Source organism: Aythya ferina (genome assembly GCF_964211825.1).
Source record: "Aythya ferina genome assembly, chromosome: 1".
NCBI lineage: Eukaryota > Metazoa > Chordata > Aves > Anseriformes > Anatidae > Aythya > Aythya ferina.
In genome coordinates this window covers 19,571,445-19,588,800 of record NC_140296.1, presented here as the reverse complement: position 1 = coordinate 19,588,800, position 17,356 = coordinate 19,571,445, and the positions used below count along the sequence as shown (strand labels likewise).

Sequence of the window (17,356 nt, the reverse complement as noted above, 5' to 3'; positions counted from 1 at the left end):
GTTGTGCCCATCCTCCACCAAATAAATAATAAATAACTCATTTTATACAAGTGACCGAACAAAATCTGTTGTTCGCTACTTGAGCCAGGCTGGATTTGGCCCAGTGAGGCTCCAGTGAGTGGTGAACTGCCAGCTCCTGGACCATCCAGTCTCGCAATAATGCCTATGTTAAATTACTTGTTTCTATATTTACAGAAAGTCACTATTTACACACCATTATGGGTTATTAGAGTAAATTGGTTACAGTTTATTTATATGGACTGCCATAAACTCATAACATTTTTCTTGGTTTTAATCCTTTCTTTAGAAAAGTACAAAAAAAATAAATAAAACATGTTAACGAGTAGTAATGATTTGCCTATGTCTAAAAATCCAAATCAATTTAACATTAAGACTCAAACCATGGCCTAGTATCCTGGCCTCGACTCCTAGTATTTTTAACCTTTGCTATTCATTTCCCAGCACATGCAAGATTTTCTGGAAAAACAGAGTTGCAGCTTTCCTTCCCCCCCTCCTCGCAGTACAATTGTTCTGTTTAACACTGAGCCCAGCACTTCCCAGGAGCTTGCTCACCTGTTCTAGGTCCAGCAAGTCTTTGTGCCTCATCGTCCAGCGATTCAGCACCTGGTTAACCTGCGGCACATCTACATGCAGGTTATGAAGGGTTACAAACCAACCCCCGGGCTGCAGGTTGGGCTCAGATTCCTTGGCAATAGCAGTCCCTAGGCAAGTCAGTGTCTGACTGCATCTTACAAATCTGCTAACTGAATTTACACGTCTTTATCATTCAAAACCAGTTATAACAAAATGCCATGTTTTATTGCAGGTGTCTCCTGGTCGAGGTGTGGCCTCTTCTCCCATAAAGCACAGGAAGGTCCCACTCATTCAGGACACCAAGCCATGGGTTATTCCAGAACAGATTCACGTTTCAAATAATATCTGTTTATATCACACGGACAGGTGTGCATTAGAGCAAAAACAAATCAGGATTATATAATTACGAATAGGCTACAATTCCGGCTATGCCAAAGTACATTTCCACCCAGCCTCGATGCCTCTGATGGCAGCATCGTGAGCCCTGCAGGCTCCATGGCAAAAGCTATGCTCTTTTTAATGGCAACAAGTTCAAGCCGTAAGGGATGCAACAGCTACAAAATGCATTTATTATATGGGGTTTACATGATTTTTCTCTCTTTTTTTTTTTTTCTCCTTCAGGATACTGGGGGAAAAAATGACTTCTATGTGTTAATTCCCAAATGGTAATTGCTCATTGACGTTTTTGTGTGCTTGACATAAAATGCTACAATTCCTTAAATGTTACATACTGTCATTTCACTTACAGGTCATGAATATTTGAACATACTTTAGGAAGAAGGGAAAAAATAAAAACAAGTCTAATACTTTCCCCCCATAGTCATTATTGATAGAGATTTATTAGTTTCATTTTGCAAGTTTTACTTTAGGAAGGGTGCTAATATCATGTATTATGACAGTCACACTGAAAGCAATTTTCCATAAAAGATGTTACAATGACCCCTATGGAACTTGTATAATTTCATAGTAGATAGTCAAGTGCACAAATAAACATGTTTACAAGAGTGATCCTGTTAGCCTGGTTCTTGCCCTCTGAAACCTTTATGTGCTATTTGTGGAATCTTAAAATTAGTACAATTGTTGATATTACTTATGTTGTTTCTGGCATTTTGCTTTAGGAAGAAAAAAAAAAAAAGAAAAAAAAAAAAAAAAAAAAAGCATATTTATCATTTAGCTTTGGTATAATCTGCAATAGGTTTTAACAAGTAGAATATATTCCAACCCCTATATTTTCCACAGCCGTGAAGTTTACAATGATGTAATAAGTCACTTTATCAGAGAGGAAATATTACAGACACAGAAAAAAAGTTGAAGACCCAGTTTTCTTTTTAATCCTCTGGGGGTAAGCTATGAAACAAGCAGTCAGAAGAGTGAGTACTCAGTGTCATGAGTGGTGTGCATACTTTTACAATAATACGGGCACAAAAGAGATTGTCGCCTTTAGTACATGAGGGTCACTAGAATTTATTATTATTACCTTTTTATTGTTGTTTTTTTTTTTCTTTTTATCCATGCACCTTTATATTTACTTGCATGAATTTACCACAGGTTCATAGTGGCCTTTGCCGTTTTAATGCTTACAGAGCCTAAAGCTTCCAAAATGCCTATCTGGCCTGTACATATTTCATTAAAAATAAACTCTATATAATAAATAAATATATAAAATAAATAAAATGTTGCCTTTGGAATTTCTATAAATAAATTTAACTTTTTATTTTTTATTTTTTTTTACTAAGAGGTCTTTGCTTTAAACTCAGCAGGGTGAGACCCAGCGAGCGATTAACTGAAAAGTCTCTTGTCTAAGTAAGACTGCACCCTCCATGCCTTTTGTAAATGCAGCGTACACTTGAGCAGGCCACCAGCCAAAAATCCCGATGAATCAAAGTATGGCAGCTATGCTGATATATGACGAAGTACAACTGATCAAAAATTTAAAAGCGTGTCCATTCCCCAGCATGCATCAGGCCGTTCTCCTCCTCCCTCGGCTCCCCTCTCTCTCACTCCCATTCACGCTCTCGCGTCCTCTCGCGCTCGCTCTCACTCACTCTCTCGCGCTCCCCCTCTCGTACTAAATCAAGCGAGTGGGCATAGGCTCTCCTCCAGGAGGACAAACCTTTAAGTGCAGAACAAAATCAGCATGTTCCATCCAAGCCTCCATCATACATTATGCATGCGACAAAGTTTGGCAACAGTGGAGCTGATGTGATGACACAGCTAATCAATAAGAACCCACCGCATGAAACCTTTATAGTGGTTACTTTTTAAGGGCTCAAGTGAAGGAATTGTCTTTGTCAACTTTGGCTTAAAATATCCTTATATAGTTCAGGTACTTTCTCAGGGTCCACTGGTCTAGGTAAAAAATGTGTAAATTTTTGATGCCGTTTAGTCCTAGTCCCTTCTCTTGGAGTCCCATCTTTATTTAACGCAACGTAGTATCGTCTTCCAGTGTCCACGTGTTTATATAGATTTGATGAATATGTGTTATACCAGTTTTCTTCAAACTGCTCTCTGAATACACACTCCTGGGTTAATTTTTCCTATGAAAAGAAAAGAAAAAGTGGTAAGGAGCTAGCCACAAAAATAATCTTTTTTTAAAAGAATTGATAATTTCACTGCTCAAAAACAGTACCTCAATGCTCAACTCACAGAATGAACCTTTGCAATATTCCCAATTTTAAATAAATAAAGCCATATTGCTGGGTATTTCATAAAGCATTCACAAGGGTGGATAACCATACGTGAAGCAAAAATGGTTCTCCAAAAGCTTTGTTGTCAAAATCAAGACAGCACTAGCAAACATGAAAGCAGGTATTTTAACTTCTGATCATTTCCAAGCAGCTCACAAGACATTACTGGACTTTTCAAAGCAATTTCTTGAATCATGAGTGCAAGTACTTGAACAAACAGGCATTACAAAAGGGAACCATCACTTTTTTGCAGGGTGGTAACATCTTTAGGGTCTTAAAATCTCTATATCCTTTCATTACAAGGAATACTTAATGCATCTCATTCATTACAAAGGATAGATTTTAATACCCATGATTTGGTTTATTATTTCTGCTGCAGAACCACAACCCACAGGAGCCTCAAACAGGAGCACAAGCCCCAGGTGCTGAGATGATCAAGTTAGGTGAGGAAAAGCCCTCCAGGGTTTACGAGGGTTGTCCTTCTGTGTGTCCTCTCCTACAGAAGACACCTACTGAAGGCATCAACCATTTCATTGGCTCCTGAGCCATAGACTCCCACTCTTTCCAGTTCACCCCCTCACTGAGCCTGCACATCCAGCCTTTTGGTCTAAATGAACAGGGTTGGCTTAAAAAGCAGTCACCTGATAACCTGATTCATTTTGAATGAATTGGGCAATGCTCACACCGAGCAGGAAGACTGGGGAAAAAAAGTGTTAGCCTCTAGCATGGGAAAGCTGATGGAAAGATGGGAAGAATAAGCCTGCAAATAGTCTTATCAGGTTGCATAATATATATATATAATATATATGCTGATAATTTAATATTTTTATGTAACTAGCATTGTCACTCAAATAGCACTCATATCTACTAAATCCAGCTCCCAGTCGAGGATCATCTCCTTATTAATACAAAACTCCACACCACACAGAATTTTGTGCATGTGTCTTAACAGAAATTAAAACAGTCCTTCTAGGTAGATACACAGAGAAAGGAAAACAGAGATCAAGGCCCAGGTGCAACAAAGCTTTTATGGCACCTACACCCACAACCTGAGCACAACCAAGGAGCCACAGCTCAAACTCCAGTTCCTCTGAGGAAACCACCATCCATGGTTTACCCCAGGAGCTTCACAAAACTTACCATCGCCTAATCTTGCAACTCAACCTGGAGCTGAAAGTATTTTGGGGATCACCTCTGCAGCTCAGGACTCATAGCTCTCAACTTTTTCCCAAAGCAACCTGCTTTGGCACAGAGATTTTCTGCTGTTTCAAGACATGATCAGAAATGCTTTCTCCTTAACAGTGCCAAGACACCTCAGCTTGCACCGCATGCCCAGTGGGTTTGCTCCACTGGCGTGAAGCAGGTCCAGTGGGAGGAACACCCACTGACCATGAGAGCCCCTGGTACCACAGTGCCACATCCTTGGGGTGACAAACCACCTTGCTGGCTGCATGGCAAGCATGATGATCCCTGGGAGGGGTCTGCACCCCACTGGGGCTGGGGTCCTGTTTAGGCCCCTATAGACCTCATAGGAGTCACCCAGGAACTGTCCCAGATGGGGAGAGCAAACAGCTGGAGCTCCCCCTACTAATCAAGGACTGGGTTGCAAAGTCAGGGCCCTTCTCAGTGCCTAAATATTTGGGATTGAGGTTTGTTTGTTTTCTTTTCTTAAACTTAAGCTGTGACAACTCTGATAGGCTAGAAAGGCAGCAAGCAAGCAGTTCCTGACTCTATCTGATGGGTGTTGGGAATCTCGTCACTCCTCAGGAAGGAGAAATCTCCTCCAGGGCTGGGTGTGGGGACGTTGAACACTTGCATATTCACTACGGCAGCGGCTCTGCATGGATACAGGTGGCTGTGGCTGAAGAGAAGATGGCAGCCCCATTCCTCCCAGCATCTCCAGCTGTTCCACCAGCAGATGTCCCTCCCTGCAGGCTCAGCCGAGCAGAGTGCACCAAAATGTGAGCAGGTCCGCAGAGCTGCTGCATACAATCATTTATGTCACATTCTGACTATGACACTTTTACTGCGTGAGGTAGGGAGGTTGTGGAGTCTCCGTCCTTGGGGATTTTCAGCCATGGTTCTGGAGAAGCTGCTGTAGGTGTCCCTGCTTGAGCAAGGGTTGGACCAGATGGCCTCCAGAGGTGCCTTCCCATCTCAGCCCCTCTGTGATACTGTAAAGTAGCTCAAAGCCAGTAACACCCCATGCTGTTTATAGAAGGAAAAGAAAAACATATCTGTTTACATTAATTCCTCATCTGTGGGCCAAATCCTGCAATCAGCTATTGATAATTGCCTCTGTATGCTTTGACAGCTAGAAACAGCAGCAGTAATGAATACCACCAGACATCTGCAGCAGCTGAAAGTTAGGCACATTGCAGTAGCTCCTTGCACAGCCTCAAAGTATTAAAAAAAATATTCAGCTGCTATAAAGATCATCTTTAAGTACAGCTCCCATTAATATTTTATTTTGCATGATGTTTAAAATCACTTTGTTTGTTTTAATGCAAAAGCAGATGCTAAGAGATGTTATATGCTGGGTCTATAGGTCCACCGGGGAAAGAGAAACTAATTCAAATTGTTTTCCTGCTCTCAGCAGGCAATAGGATCACATGACAAGCACTGCAGAAGCACTCCCTACTAAAAATAGCAACATTTTAGGAGGATATTTCAGTCCTGTCTTGAATTCATTAATTATTCACTTCATCTGCATTTTTTTTAGCATCATCATAAATTTCTATCTTTGCACGCACAGTACTTCCCCGTGCCCTGAAGGAGAAATTTTAAAATAGCCTCTCTTTATCTGGCAGGTTTGATCAATTATGACAGTGCTGTGGTGCACCTAGCTGGCAGACCTTGAATAAGGGCTTGCACTGTGCCGCATGCTGGCTGAGTTCAATGGATTTCAAGCTCACAAGCTGCATCTTTATTTTACAATTTCATCCTGTTTTTACTTTTCATCCTCTTACAGCTACATCTCTTTGGGCCTTTATTAAAATTCTAAGAAATTCAGGTACAGACAGTAGGGAAATACTTCAATATGAACCTCAGAGAACGATCAGGATGCAGGCTCAGATTTGTAGATACACTAACAACCACACTTTCAGAGATGTGAAATAATTTCTTTGGAAATTCATTAAACTGTTCCCTTTTGGTACACCTAGAAATGCTGGTTGTAACAAAAGACCACTGAACAAATCTATGCCAGTGACTTTGGATCAGGCCCCAGAAATAATCTGGGGAATAAAATCCCAGCATAACCTTCATTCCCAAGCCCTGGAAACCAAACGATGATGGTTTAACTAGTAGCAAGACAGGCAGGATCTGAAAGGCACTAGCACACTCACCTGTACTAACACAACATGACTTAACACCCATTTACACTCATGCGTTGAAGACACGTGCGTTTTATTCAGGCCAAAAATGAGGATAATACTGGGGTGAGGCTTGTCCATCCCACCAACACACACCTTCCTGCCTCACCAGCTCAGGAGGGGAAACCTGCTGCAAGCATTTTACAAAGTCCCTACACACACTGTCAAAAAGCAAGATTTAGACCTTGAATTTAACAGTTTTCCATACTTCTAGAATCAACTGATTCTCTATCATTTTTCCAGTGCCAATATTTTGTTGCACCACGCTTGATGCCACCAGACGTTTGTGTTGAAGGCTGACACAAATACCAAACATACCCAAGTGGAACAGTAGTGGAAAGCAACCTGCATTCCTGTGGAAGGGGAGGCTGCCTGCCCTGAGCAAATTGTTCAATCCAGGGACCAAATAAGGAGGTGACCTGAAAATTATATAAATCAGATGTTGCACCACATAGCACATGTTTTCAGTGAGGACTCTTTAAAGAGTATTCCACTATAAAGCGATCGATCCCTATTTTACTACATTTACACACTTCACCTGTGTTTTTAAGCTTTTATTTAACTCAAAATGTTTGAATAATTGAACTGTTCAAAGATGCACAAATCAGAAGGACAAAGAAACCAAGGTGGATTTAATTCAGAAGTCTGATAACATTTGATCAGGGCAGGTAAGCCCAGAAACCCTTTCCTTTCCTTTATTCTCCAGCAGCTAACTATGGAGCAAAATAATTATATTATCTAGTTGCAAGTAGACCCTTAAAGAGCAAGATAGCAAATTAATAGAGTTACAGCTATCACAATGAAGGCTTTGCCAATGTCTTTAAAATAGATATCCCTGTGAAGCAGCTAACTGGAAATAAGTGAAAATGGGAAAAACACTGCCCAAAGGATGGTTTCATGACTTTAAAGGGTGGTAAGACATTAGTGCTGCTTCATAAAATGAAAGCACTGAACAGGGCCCTGTATAAAATTCATCAATCTTATTTTCTTTAAAAAATAACCTAGCAGAGCTAAAACTACATGTATTTTGTAACTTGACAAAAGGAAACCTCTTCTGACCATCATGCCTTTTACCACAGCAAAGAGGTTTCATGTTTAGCCAAGTACTCTATACCACATATAGTTTTACTTTATGTAAATGACTACACTGATTCAATATAGACACCTCACAAGAAAATGCCTAGTCCAGAATTCCAAACAACTATTAAAGAGAAGTGTATCTGATGCAGTCAGCACTTCCGACGTATCTGCTGCATGTTATCACTGTGTTAAACCACCCTGTCTTAATAAAATCACGTTTAAACATATTGTCTCCTAAATAAGTTCATGCAAATCCCTTATTATGGCTATATGACATTAATAAAAACTGCATATGTGGTGAGAAGAAGCAAGCAAAAAATCCCCTGTTGCCTCTGAAGTGGTTTTCTTTGCTCCTCTGCCTACAAACACATGCATTTTACATATGGTTGGCCCTTCCCACGCCATAATGCAAACAACCTCTAGAACACGCTATCTTCAGCTAATAATTAACATTCATCCAGAGTGGTCATAAATAAAGGTGCAGTTTAGCATTTGGCCAATGCTTTGTCTGATCTCCTGTGCTAAGCTTAGAAGTCTCTGGCTGCAAGGACTATTTCCTACCACAATCAGAAGCCAAATCCCAGTGCTCAGGCAGTGCTGCTTTTCCTTCAAATTTAGCAGAGAGCAGCGCAAGGCAAGCACTGCATAGTGAACACCTGACCTAGAGACTGTCACAGAGCTTTCTCTGAATGGTTTCTTTTAGCAGTCTTTTTCAGAATGCTGTTCATTTAATATTTTGACAGAACATGAAAAAAAAAAAAAAAAAAAAAGTCTGCAAAAAGGACTAGTTGGCTTTTTTGGGTGTTTGCATCAGTGCTTCTCCATGATCCCTCAAAGACATGACTGGAAACCCTGTGGGGCCAGAAGAGAGACCTAGCAAACAGCCAGGCATCCATGCTGCCATTCTCATGCATTTTGTATTCCACAGCACTTTTTACAAGACAAGAGAAGTTAGGCAAGGCGGTCATGGCAAAACCACAGTTGGGCAATTGCATTTTCCCTTCCTGAGGTCACCTTGTACTTTGGCATAGATGGAGTGTTCCTCAGCTTCTCCTCCCAAATTTTTAATTCATTTGTATAAGGTTTTTATTATACATACACCCCCACTAAAAAAAAAAAAAAAAAAAAAAAAAAAAAAAAAAAAGTTTTATACTGCTACCATAAAGCAGTTGTAAGAGTGCTTAAAGATGAATATCTTTCATATAGAAAGTTTGTAAAACCTGACAGAACCTGGTCCCCTTGGAAGTTGTATTACAACAAGCAGCTACACAGACGCAGAACATGTGGTGCCTCCATATCCTGATGAAGGCAACAAAAAAGAAGAGCTTCCTGAACAAAGCAGACTTCAGCATCAATAATGAAATCTCAGGAGATGTCAGTGCAGCAGGGACTTCATCACTTCTCCCTTTTGCCCCATTGCCCCTTTTCTCCTGCTCCCATGCCCTCTGCACCATCCCGGACCTCCCCTGGATGGAGCAGACAGGGATCCAGCACTACGTTATCCCAGCACACCAGGGAGCTCTTTTGCCATGAGCTGCAGAAGCCAGAGATGCCAATTAGGCCTCCATCCATTTTCACCACTGCCAAATCCGCAGCCCTTGGTTTTCAGGGTAGCCACTCCTTGGAGGTTTGAAGTCTGCTGCAGCTGTCAGGCTTCATGCATGCCCTCCCCGGACACGGAGCCATTAGAGGAAGAGCAGCCCCACGGTGCCAGAGCTTGCATCTGCCTGCACAGGCTGCCTACCAGCAGCCACACTCCTGTCTGCAAAGATTTGCTTTAAATCTGCCCAGCCAAGCGAACTGGAGGAAGCCTTGTTGCCACCTCAACACCTGGGGTCTGCTCCCCCTTCTGCAGGAGGTCAGGACAAAATGCCAGGGAATGGCTTGAGTCCTACACGCTGTCACAGTGCCTCTCCTCTGAGAGCTGGAGAGTTTCTCTCTCTGTGTTGCAACAGCACGTCAGGAAGAAGTCAACTTCTCACAACCCAGCAAACAAGCAGGTGTGTTCCCCTCCCTCCCCGCCAGCAGGACCGGACCCATACCGTGCCATTTACTATTCACACTTCTGACCTCTATTTTATTTTTGGTTCCCCTGGCACAATCAAGAACTGCAGTCATCAATGTTATCTAAGCATCTAATTCATCACGCTTGGCTGAACCCTTCCAAGAATCAGAAAGCAAGGTGGTATGCAATCTGATACAGGGCCTGAGCCAATTTTTAAAGACGACAGCAGAAAAGTTCCCATCAGCTTAAATGGAACTTGGATCAGGCTTGCAATGATAAAAAGACAGCAAATATTTTAAGACACTAAAAGAGCCATTTCAGGCACGCTCAGATTTACTGAAAGCTGTAACCTGACCCAGCCCAGCTCCTCGCTCCACAAATTCTCTTCTATCATAAGACAACATGTATGTCAGCCCAGGTCTGCTCTCCTGCAGCTAGATGCACACTCTTTAGCCTGTGCAACTGAAATACTAGTCAAGCTTTTCACTGGGTAGAGATTTTAAATAAATCATGTTTTGTAGAACTAAGATGAAGCATAACATCAAAGGGTATCATCAGTATATTTTATTTTGCTTTGCAGTTATGGAAGCACAGAACACCAGGTTAAGGAGAGAAAGCCCTCCTTGAGCAGAAAGGGCATGACTTCTGCAGGAGCAGCTGAACTCACATCCTGCAAGACATTACAACATGGGTGATAGAAGTGCTTGATCTGCCTGAGCCTTTACACTCAGGGAGAACCCCCCAAAACCTGATTTACCCATTGTTAGAGAAGCACCTGATCCATCAGCTCAAAGGTATCATCATAAAAGCAGAACACTCAAGGCCCTTCAAAAAACACTTTGCCTGGGGGACCAAATAATTATAATGCATATGCCGTGATAAAAATTCATCCCATTAAAGTACTTCATGTTTTATTCTTTCAGAAAGACAATTTGGTCAAGGGCTGATGAACAAAAGCCTGTCTCCAGATTTTGTTACTGCTTTTATATAAAGCTCTCAGCTAGGTGCTAGTTCAGAGGACACAGACATCACTAACCACAGTGTCATTCTGGAAGGGGGGTTGATCTGGATACACTTTAAATGTCATCAAACCAATAAAGCATCCCAGGCTACTACATTTTGGAAAGATCTAGTCCTCCTCTCTGAAGTGCCATGCATCACTGGGGTCTTGGAAAACAATAAATTTGCCAATTAGGCTTTAAAAGCTGCAGTGCTTCAGTGGGCAGCACTGCGGAGGGCTGCTACTCTGAGACTTCACCCAGTGGATTTAATTGCATATTCAGTTGAAGTTGTTTTAAAATGAGGCCTTTTAATATCCCACCTTTTTTGGACACAGGGGAAGGCCAGCATTTCAAAGAGCAGCTGCTGAAGAAAGCATGTCATACTTGCACCCTTTAGACAGCAGTTCTCATAAGCTCCCTCTCCAAAGATGCCTCTTTGGACACTTCTCCCATTCCCTTTCTCAGAGGCAATCCCACCATAAAGTCAAGGGTCCAGATACACAATTTTTAGTGTTTCACTTTCTGAGTAGGACAAAAAAAAAAAAACATTCCCAGATATTTCCACATATCTTTGGTGCTGTTATGCCCTGATTTAGGTTACCAGTGACACAGCTGACCTGGACTTCAGCAAATGCTTAGGCAAGTCAAGTGGCTCTTCGGCCACCTGCCCTGTTCCCCCCACACACACACATCAGTGAAACCTCTCTTTTAATAGGTCAGACTTAAGCCATGCAGTTAATTTCAGCTTTGATGAAAGAAGTTGTCAATCTGCCCGAAAACAAAATAGATGTATAGTACCAACTTCAGGAGAATTGGTGAATAAAGAGGTCAAAGACCACACAGTTGGTCTACAGGGTTCCAGTACATGGAGCTTCCAAAGAATTTAGTTTGTAAAGTGTGATGGGAAAAAAATAAATAAATAAAAAATATATATATATGATTTTGTTAAAAGCTCAAAATATTGTTTTCCCATGTCTGTATATTCTAAAGCAACCCAAAGGGCTTTCCTCAAATTTCCCCAACTAAGCTGCCTGTTTTGAGTCCAGATTATACATTAGATGCTGTCCTAATGAAGGCATCAGCAGGCCAAAAATCTGCCTAGGTATTCAAGGGCTATAAATGTTTATATGTTAAAAGTCTATCTTTAGATTGCAGAGTTACTGGTAGGAACCCTGTCTAGATCTAGGTTTTTAAAATGATGAATACAGTAGGGCTCTTATCTTGATTGGGGTCTGCTGACATAACCATAAAATTAATAGGTGGTTTTACAGGAACCAGTCCAATCCTGCTCCCATTAAAGTCAGTGTCATTTCAACTGTAATAGAATCAAGTCAAAATTTCTCCTGAGTCACAATTACAGTGCCTTCGTAATTGTGTTGAAGTGTAAAGTTGAGCAGATGAAAGATGCCCAGCCTGGGCCAGACCTCAGAAGCATGTGGCATCCACAACAGAAGCCAAGTTTTTCCTCGGCAGCGGTCATGGAGCACAGATTTAAAACCTCATCTTCAGATCAAAAGTAACAGCAGAAGTCTGCCATTACAAAAGGAATGAAAAAGAAGCCAAAGTACTTTATAAAAGGGAAAAAAATGGATTTGCGCTGTAACGAGCTTTATTTCTTAGCCTTTCTGAACGCAACACAAATGAACTTCATTGCTGCACATCGGCAGATCAGCCCAAGCACATTCAAACTGCAAAGCCAATCCCAACCTAGACAAAATCCCTAATGAAGTCCCCGCAGGGCAAACATTTTCTACTCTGCCTTTGAAAATGATGAATGGTGAAGTGGAAAAGAGTGCCATGTTCACATCCCACTGGCTCCTGAGTCAGAAACAGAGCACATCAGATCTTTATCTGATGCAGCGAATAATCCCCAAGCACATCTCAGTATGTCACTGCTGATGATGCTCTTTTAGTGTGTCACTTCAACATGCTATTCTCAGATCAACTCAATGCACAGAACCTTTTCACACTCCCGTATCGCTAACAAGGCTGGCTCCAAAAACGTTCAGGGCGACAGTAACTGTGGAGCTATACAACTGCAGAGAAGCAAATCTGAAGAAATTCAAGCTGAACAAGCCCAGTGCTTGCAGGCTGGGTAGGATTCAGATTTATGGTGTTCAGGTTTATGGTGTTGTTCTTCCACTCTAAGACTGCCCAGTGCTGACAGCATGGCATCCAAACCCTCTTCAACCCAGCACTACAGCCAATTCTCCCCGAGCGACCTGCCCAAACAGGCAACAAGCCAGTTCAGGGAGCTAAAACAGCAGAGAAACAACCCTGCGAAAAAAGGCAAGCCTTCATCTGTGGCTGTAGGTCCCTGAATTATTCTCCTGACAAGTCTGGCTAGCACTGGTGTTGAGCAATGCGGAACACAGAAGTGTGCAGCAGAGGCTGGGAACCAGGGCTGCCCTTCCTGGAAGCATCTTTCTGCAGCCTGGTGGTGGATCACCTTGGCTGTCTCCTCAAGCAGCACCTCTAATCTCCCATTTCTTAAGAATACAAAATTCTATACAACTTTAATTAGGGGAAAGCAAATCATTAAATTAAGGTTCAAGTAAGATCTTGCTTTATCAAAGCTTAGCTATATATACAAATAGTGTCCGACAAATTCTGTTTATTTATATATAAATACGCCGGAGATATTCTAACACTCTCCTGCCCCAGGCATGTAGCAATAATCCGAGTCCAGCATGGAGACCAAGGTAAGGAGATCACTGAGGGTTTTCTCTCTCACAAAACTAACCTCAGACCTGGCAAGCACCTGCTATGAAGTCCTCTGAGGAAAATCAAAGACCAGAGGAAAAGTCTAGCACCTATCCCACAGGGCACTATTAGCAGGTGTCCCTCTCTGGTGACAGGTGTTAGAATCTGTAAAAGTCTGATTTAAAAAACAGACTCCAGTCTTACTCTAATAAAACCACAGTAGCTGCAATTTCACACACAGCTTTCCCAGATTCCCTGCATTAGGTGTATGGATTCACCTATTGGGTTTTCCTACACCAGTACTCACATTTCAAAAGACCTTTCTTCCCATGGGGTCCTTCACACCTTGCTATCGTTTTACTGGCTGGGTTGCAGTTTCTGCTTTCATCCCTAATGCTGGTACCTCTAAGGGTCACCATTTAACAGTACCCAGCTTTCAGCAAGCCTGCCCATCCAAATTCAGGGATGCTATCTGCAAAGGTGAAGGAGAGGAGGTTGTAGATAAATTTTCCTAAGTAACTCAATTTTCACGGCTTTCCTCAGACCTACAACTCCAATGAGGAAAGCATCCATAGAAACAAGCCTGTTTCCTACCATACAGTGTATGGAGAAAGCAGCTGAGGCTTCCCCTCCCACCTCCCTGCAAAAGTTCTTTGCTAGCTCAAACTCTCACTTCCTCCTGAACTGAAACTCCCTCATTATCCAGCCTAGGCTTTTATTATGACCCATTCAAACCAATTCATCCTTGTCCTTTATTTCAAGGACTTTTTTTCTCTCTTTGGCATGAAACCTCAACATATTTACAGACCAAGAGTGTATCCTCTCAGTTTTCATTCTGCAGGCTAAATAATCCAAGATCTTTAGACTCTACCACTTAATAGCATTTTCATCCCCCTTTTGCACCTGTTCCAGTTTCAATTCATCTTCCTTAACACAAGTGACCAAAACCCCACTTTGCATTTAGACCAGTTGTTACCAGAAGCACTGACAGCTCTCCCTGAGCCCCAAGTGTGTGAGCTCACATTTTGTGTGCTTCAGGTCACAGAGTCCCTTCCATGAGCCAGATTTCTGGGCTGAAAATACAGCCCAACTTTGCAACATCTGCAAATTTCAATAACACACAACTACTTTTTTATGACGAGATGTTTAATGTCCCTAATAAAAACAGGGCATAAAACCAGCCCAAGGACCAACCCATAAAAACTCCAGTAATAGCTTCACTCCAGCCTAATACCTTTCAACACTCCCCACTGCTGTCTTCCTTTCAGTTCTTTCGTCATCTATCACACAAGTCTTCGAATAACTCCCATTTAACCCACTGTAGCAAATTCTCTCTTCTGCTGGGTCATAACTTAACACAGCCCTGCAGATTAGAGCAACTGTATTTCCTATTTCTAGAAGAAGAAATTCCCATGGAAAAAAATTAAAAAATAAAAATAAAAAAATAAAGGTAACTTGCCTGAAGCTATGTATCCAGCTTCAGTAGACCCATCTCACAGTCCCTCCTCTCTTCTTTCATTCAGCTGTGTCCTCCCATATCCTGCACACAACCTTGGCCAAATTGAGAGCTGCAGCTTCCTAGGTCCTGCCCTTGCCAAATATAAACCAGGCAGAGGTGCACATACACTCAAGGCTGGTAGTTACCTGCATTGCCCCTGGAAGAAGCAACCCCTCCCTTGGCCAGCTTTGCTCCCACCTTTATACCAGGTCATATGGCCATACAGTGAATGGGACGGGGAGCCACTGAGGCTGAACATAACTCTCCTGCATGGCCAGCCTGATTTCCAATTCCCTGTTTCAATTCACCACATGGCAACAGAAAGGCTCACTCCAGCAAAAGGGAGGGAAGGAGTAGTTCAGGGGGAAAAAGCCTCTTCTTTCAGCAGTGGTGTCTGCTGCCCCCACTTTGTTGGATCATCAAGCAACAGTGAATCCTCCAGCCCTGTGTTACCAACCCAAGGCATCTATCAGAGACATTTGCTAGCCCAAGCAGTGCATTGCATGGCAGCAGCCAGCCTAGATTGCTTCTGCACTTCACCCTGAGCACACAGGTTGTGTATTATTATTATATTAGATACTCTATATGCTATACATTATATATTATATACATATATATGTGTTATATACAGGGTTTGTAAAGGCTCCTGTTCCCATTTCATTTATATAGCTTAAAAACTTTTTGCCTAACACTATTTCAACTTCACTCAGCTTCATCGCAGCAGTTTCTGTCCCTGAGCCTCTCTCCAAGCCCTGTGTTTTTCTGCAGCGCACCTTTCTTCTATTCCTTGCAGACCCTCTGCCCAAGGCCTGTTAGACCACAAATCCCTCCCTGCAGCTTTATCCTTGCTGGGACACTGTTTCTGCAGAATTTTTGGCAAGTTTGGAGTTTCCTTCCCATCCAAGTCCATAAACACCTTTATGAACCCATCCTCTTCAAATCTCAAAGTCTCCCCTTTCAGATCACATATAGACCTGCTTCTTACAACTCTCCTGCTTAAAGCAGATGTACTCAGGAAGACACAAGTCACTGTTGCTGCTAACCAACAACACCAGGTATCTCATCACGGGCTGCTATGTCTCCCTGAGCAATTCTGCTCAGTTCTGCTGTCCCAGGAGCTGCCCTTTGCCTTCAACATCTGTATCACACAGCAGAAGGCACTTTATTTTACACACAAACAGAAGGGTGTTCAAGGGACTGTCAGAGCAATTATCCCTGCTGGGCTTTGTCCACTCTTAACCTGGAAGTCTCCACCTTCACACAAGGAACCTGCATTTTATTCTCCCTCCCAGGCTCACTTCAGGCCCAGGTGCCTGCATGCACTCTGATGGGCAGATAATCCAGGTTATAAAAAGAATAAATAAATAAATTGGAAGTCCATGGAATCCCTTTAGGTGAGAGGTGTTTAACATTAACAGGAAAGTGTGAACAACTTTGCAAAGTAATTTTATTATCTATCTTATTCTTAGATACCTGCACTGACCACGTACAGCTGCTCCCAACATGCACCTGCAACCTGTTTATTTCTTCGTGTTGTTTCCGTGCACCTTGCCCTGTCATTTGAAGGGCTGAACAATTCCCTTCCCTTGTTTGCATGGGAACATAAAAGGTATTTTTAGAGTGCAGCAACACCTACACCAAGTCATTTTCAGTAAACTACAAAAATGTGTCCCTTTTTCCTCAAAAGCTTCTGTTCACCCGTCTCTGTAGCTGCAGAGTCCTTCCAGCTCTGTAGGGACCCAAACAAGGGCACAAAGCCCTGCAGGTGCAGCTGCTGGGACAATAAAGAGGCGTATCGTCACCTCCCTGCACACTTACTAGGAAAACATGTTTCTTCAAGGACAGCACTCTCTCTCCCCTCCTCCACTTTCTCCCTAATAGTTTTAGGAGCAAAAGGCAGGTTCAGTGTCCTGAAAACATCAGGACAAACAAGATTTCGGTTCTGAAGGACAGCAATGCGTTACCCTGATATGAGCAGTCCTAAGTCTCACTGTGCCACATGCAACCTGTAAGGCTGAATCTGAGACCTCACCCCCCAGCCCCAAATGTGGGTTCCTCAGCTCTGTCCCAGTTGCTTGAAGTCTCTCTCTACCCTTTCCTCTCCTCCCAAATGCTCCCAGCCCTCTCTAACAACCTCACTTCCTTCTTTCTTTCTTCCTCCTCCCCGTTGCACAGCTGCCCTACATGTAACTAGCTGCTCCAGATCTTCCCATTCCCACTTCTCCTCTGGACCATCCAGCCTGTGCTGCCTCTTGCCACTTTCCAAGGACACATGGAGCAATGGAGACATCAGTATTTGTGGAGAAGAGGAGAGGGGCAGATCTGTGACCACAGGGGACTGATGGGGCATGGTTGCCAGCAGTGAGATGCAGCACAGTTCTCTACTGCAGGAGAGCCCAGGAGAGAGAAGAAGA

The 17,356-nt window shown here is 42.6% G+C and overlaps 1 protein-coding gene across 2 annotated transcripts in view; it reads right to left on the bottom strand.

Annotated features, from left to right (window-relative positions):
• Nucleotides 1-216: 216 nt before the first annotated feature.
• Nucleotides 217-17,356, bottom strand: part of FGF9 (fibroblast growth factor 9) — a 29,095-nt gene continuing 11,955 nt past the window's right edge. Inside the window, exon 4 of one of the 2 annotated variants that reach the window (XM_084503825.1) lies at nt 217-3,131. In XM_084503825.1, coding sequence (XP_084359951.1) covers nt 2,886-3,131 — 246 coding nt within the window. In that variant the 3' untranslated portion in view covers nt 217-2,885. The remainder of the gene's footprint in view (nt 3,132-17,356) is intronic. The other variant, XM_084503826.1, reaches the window with a different exon arrangement.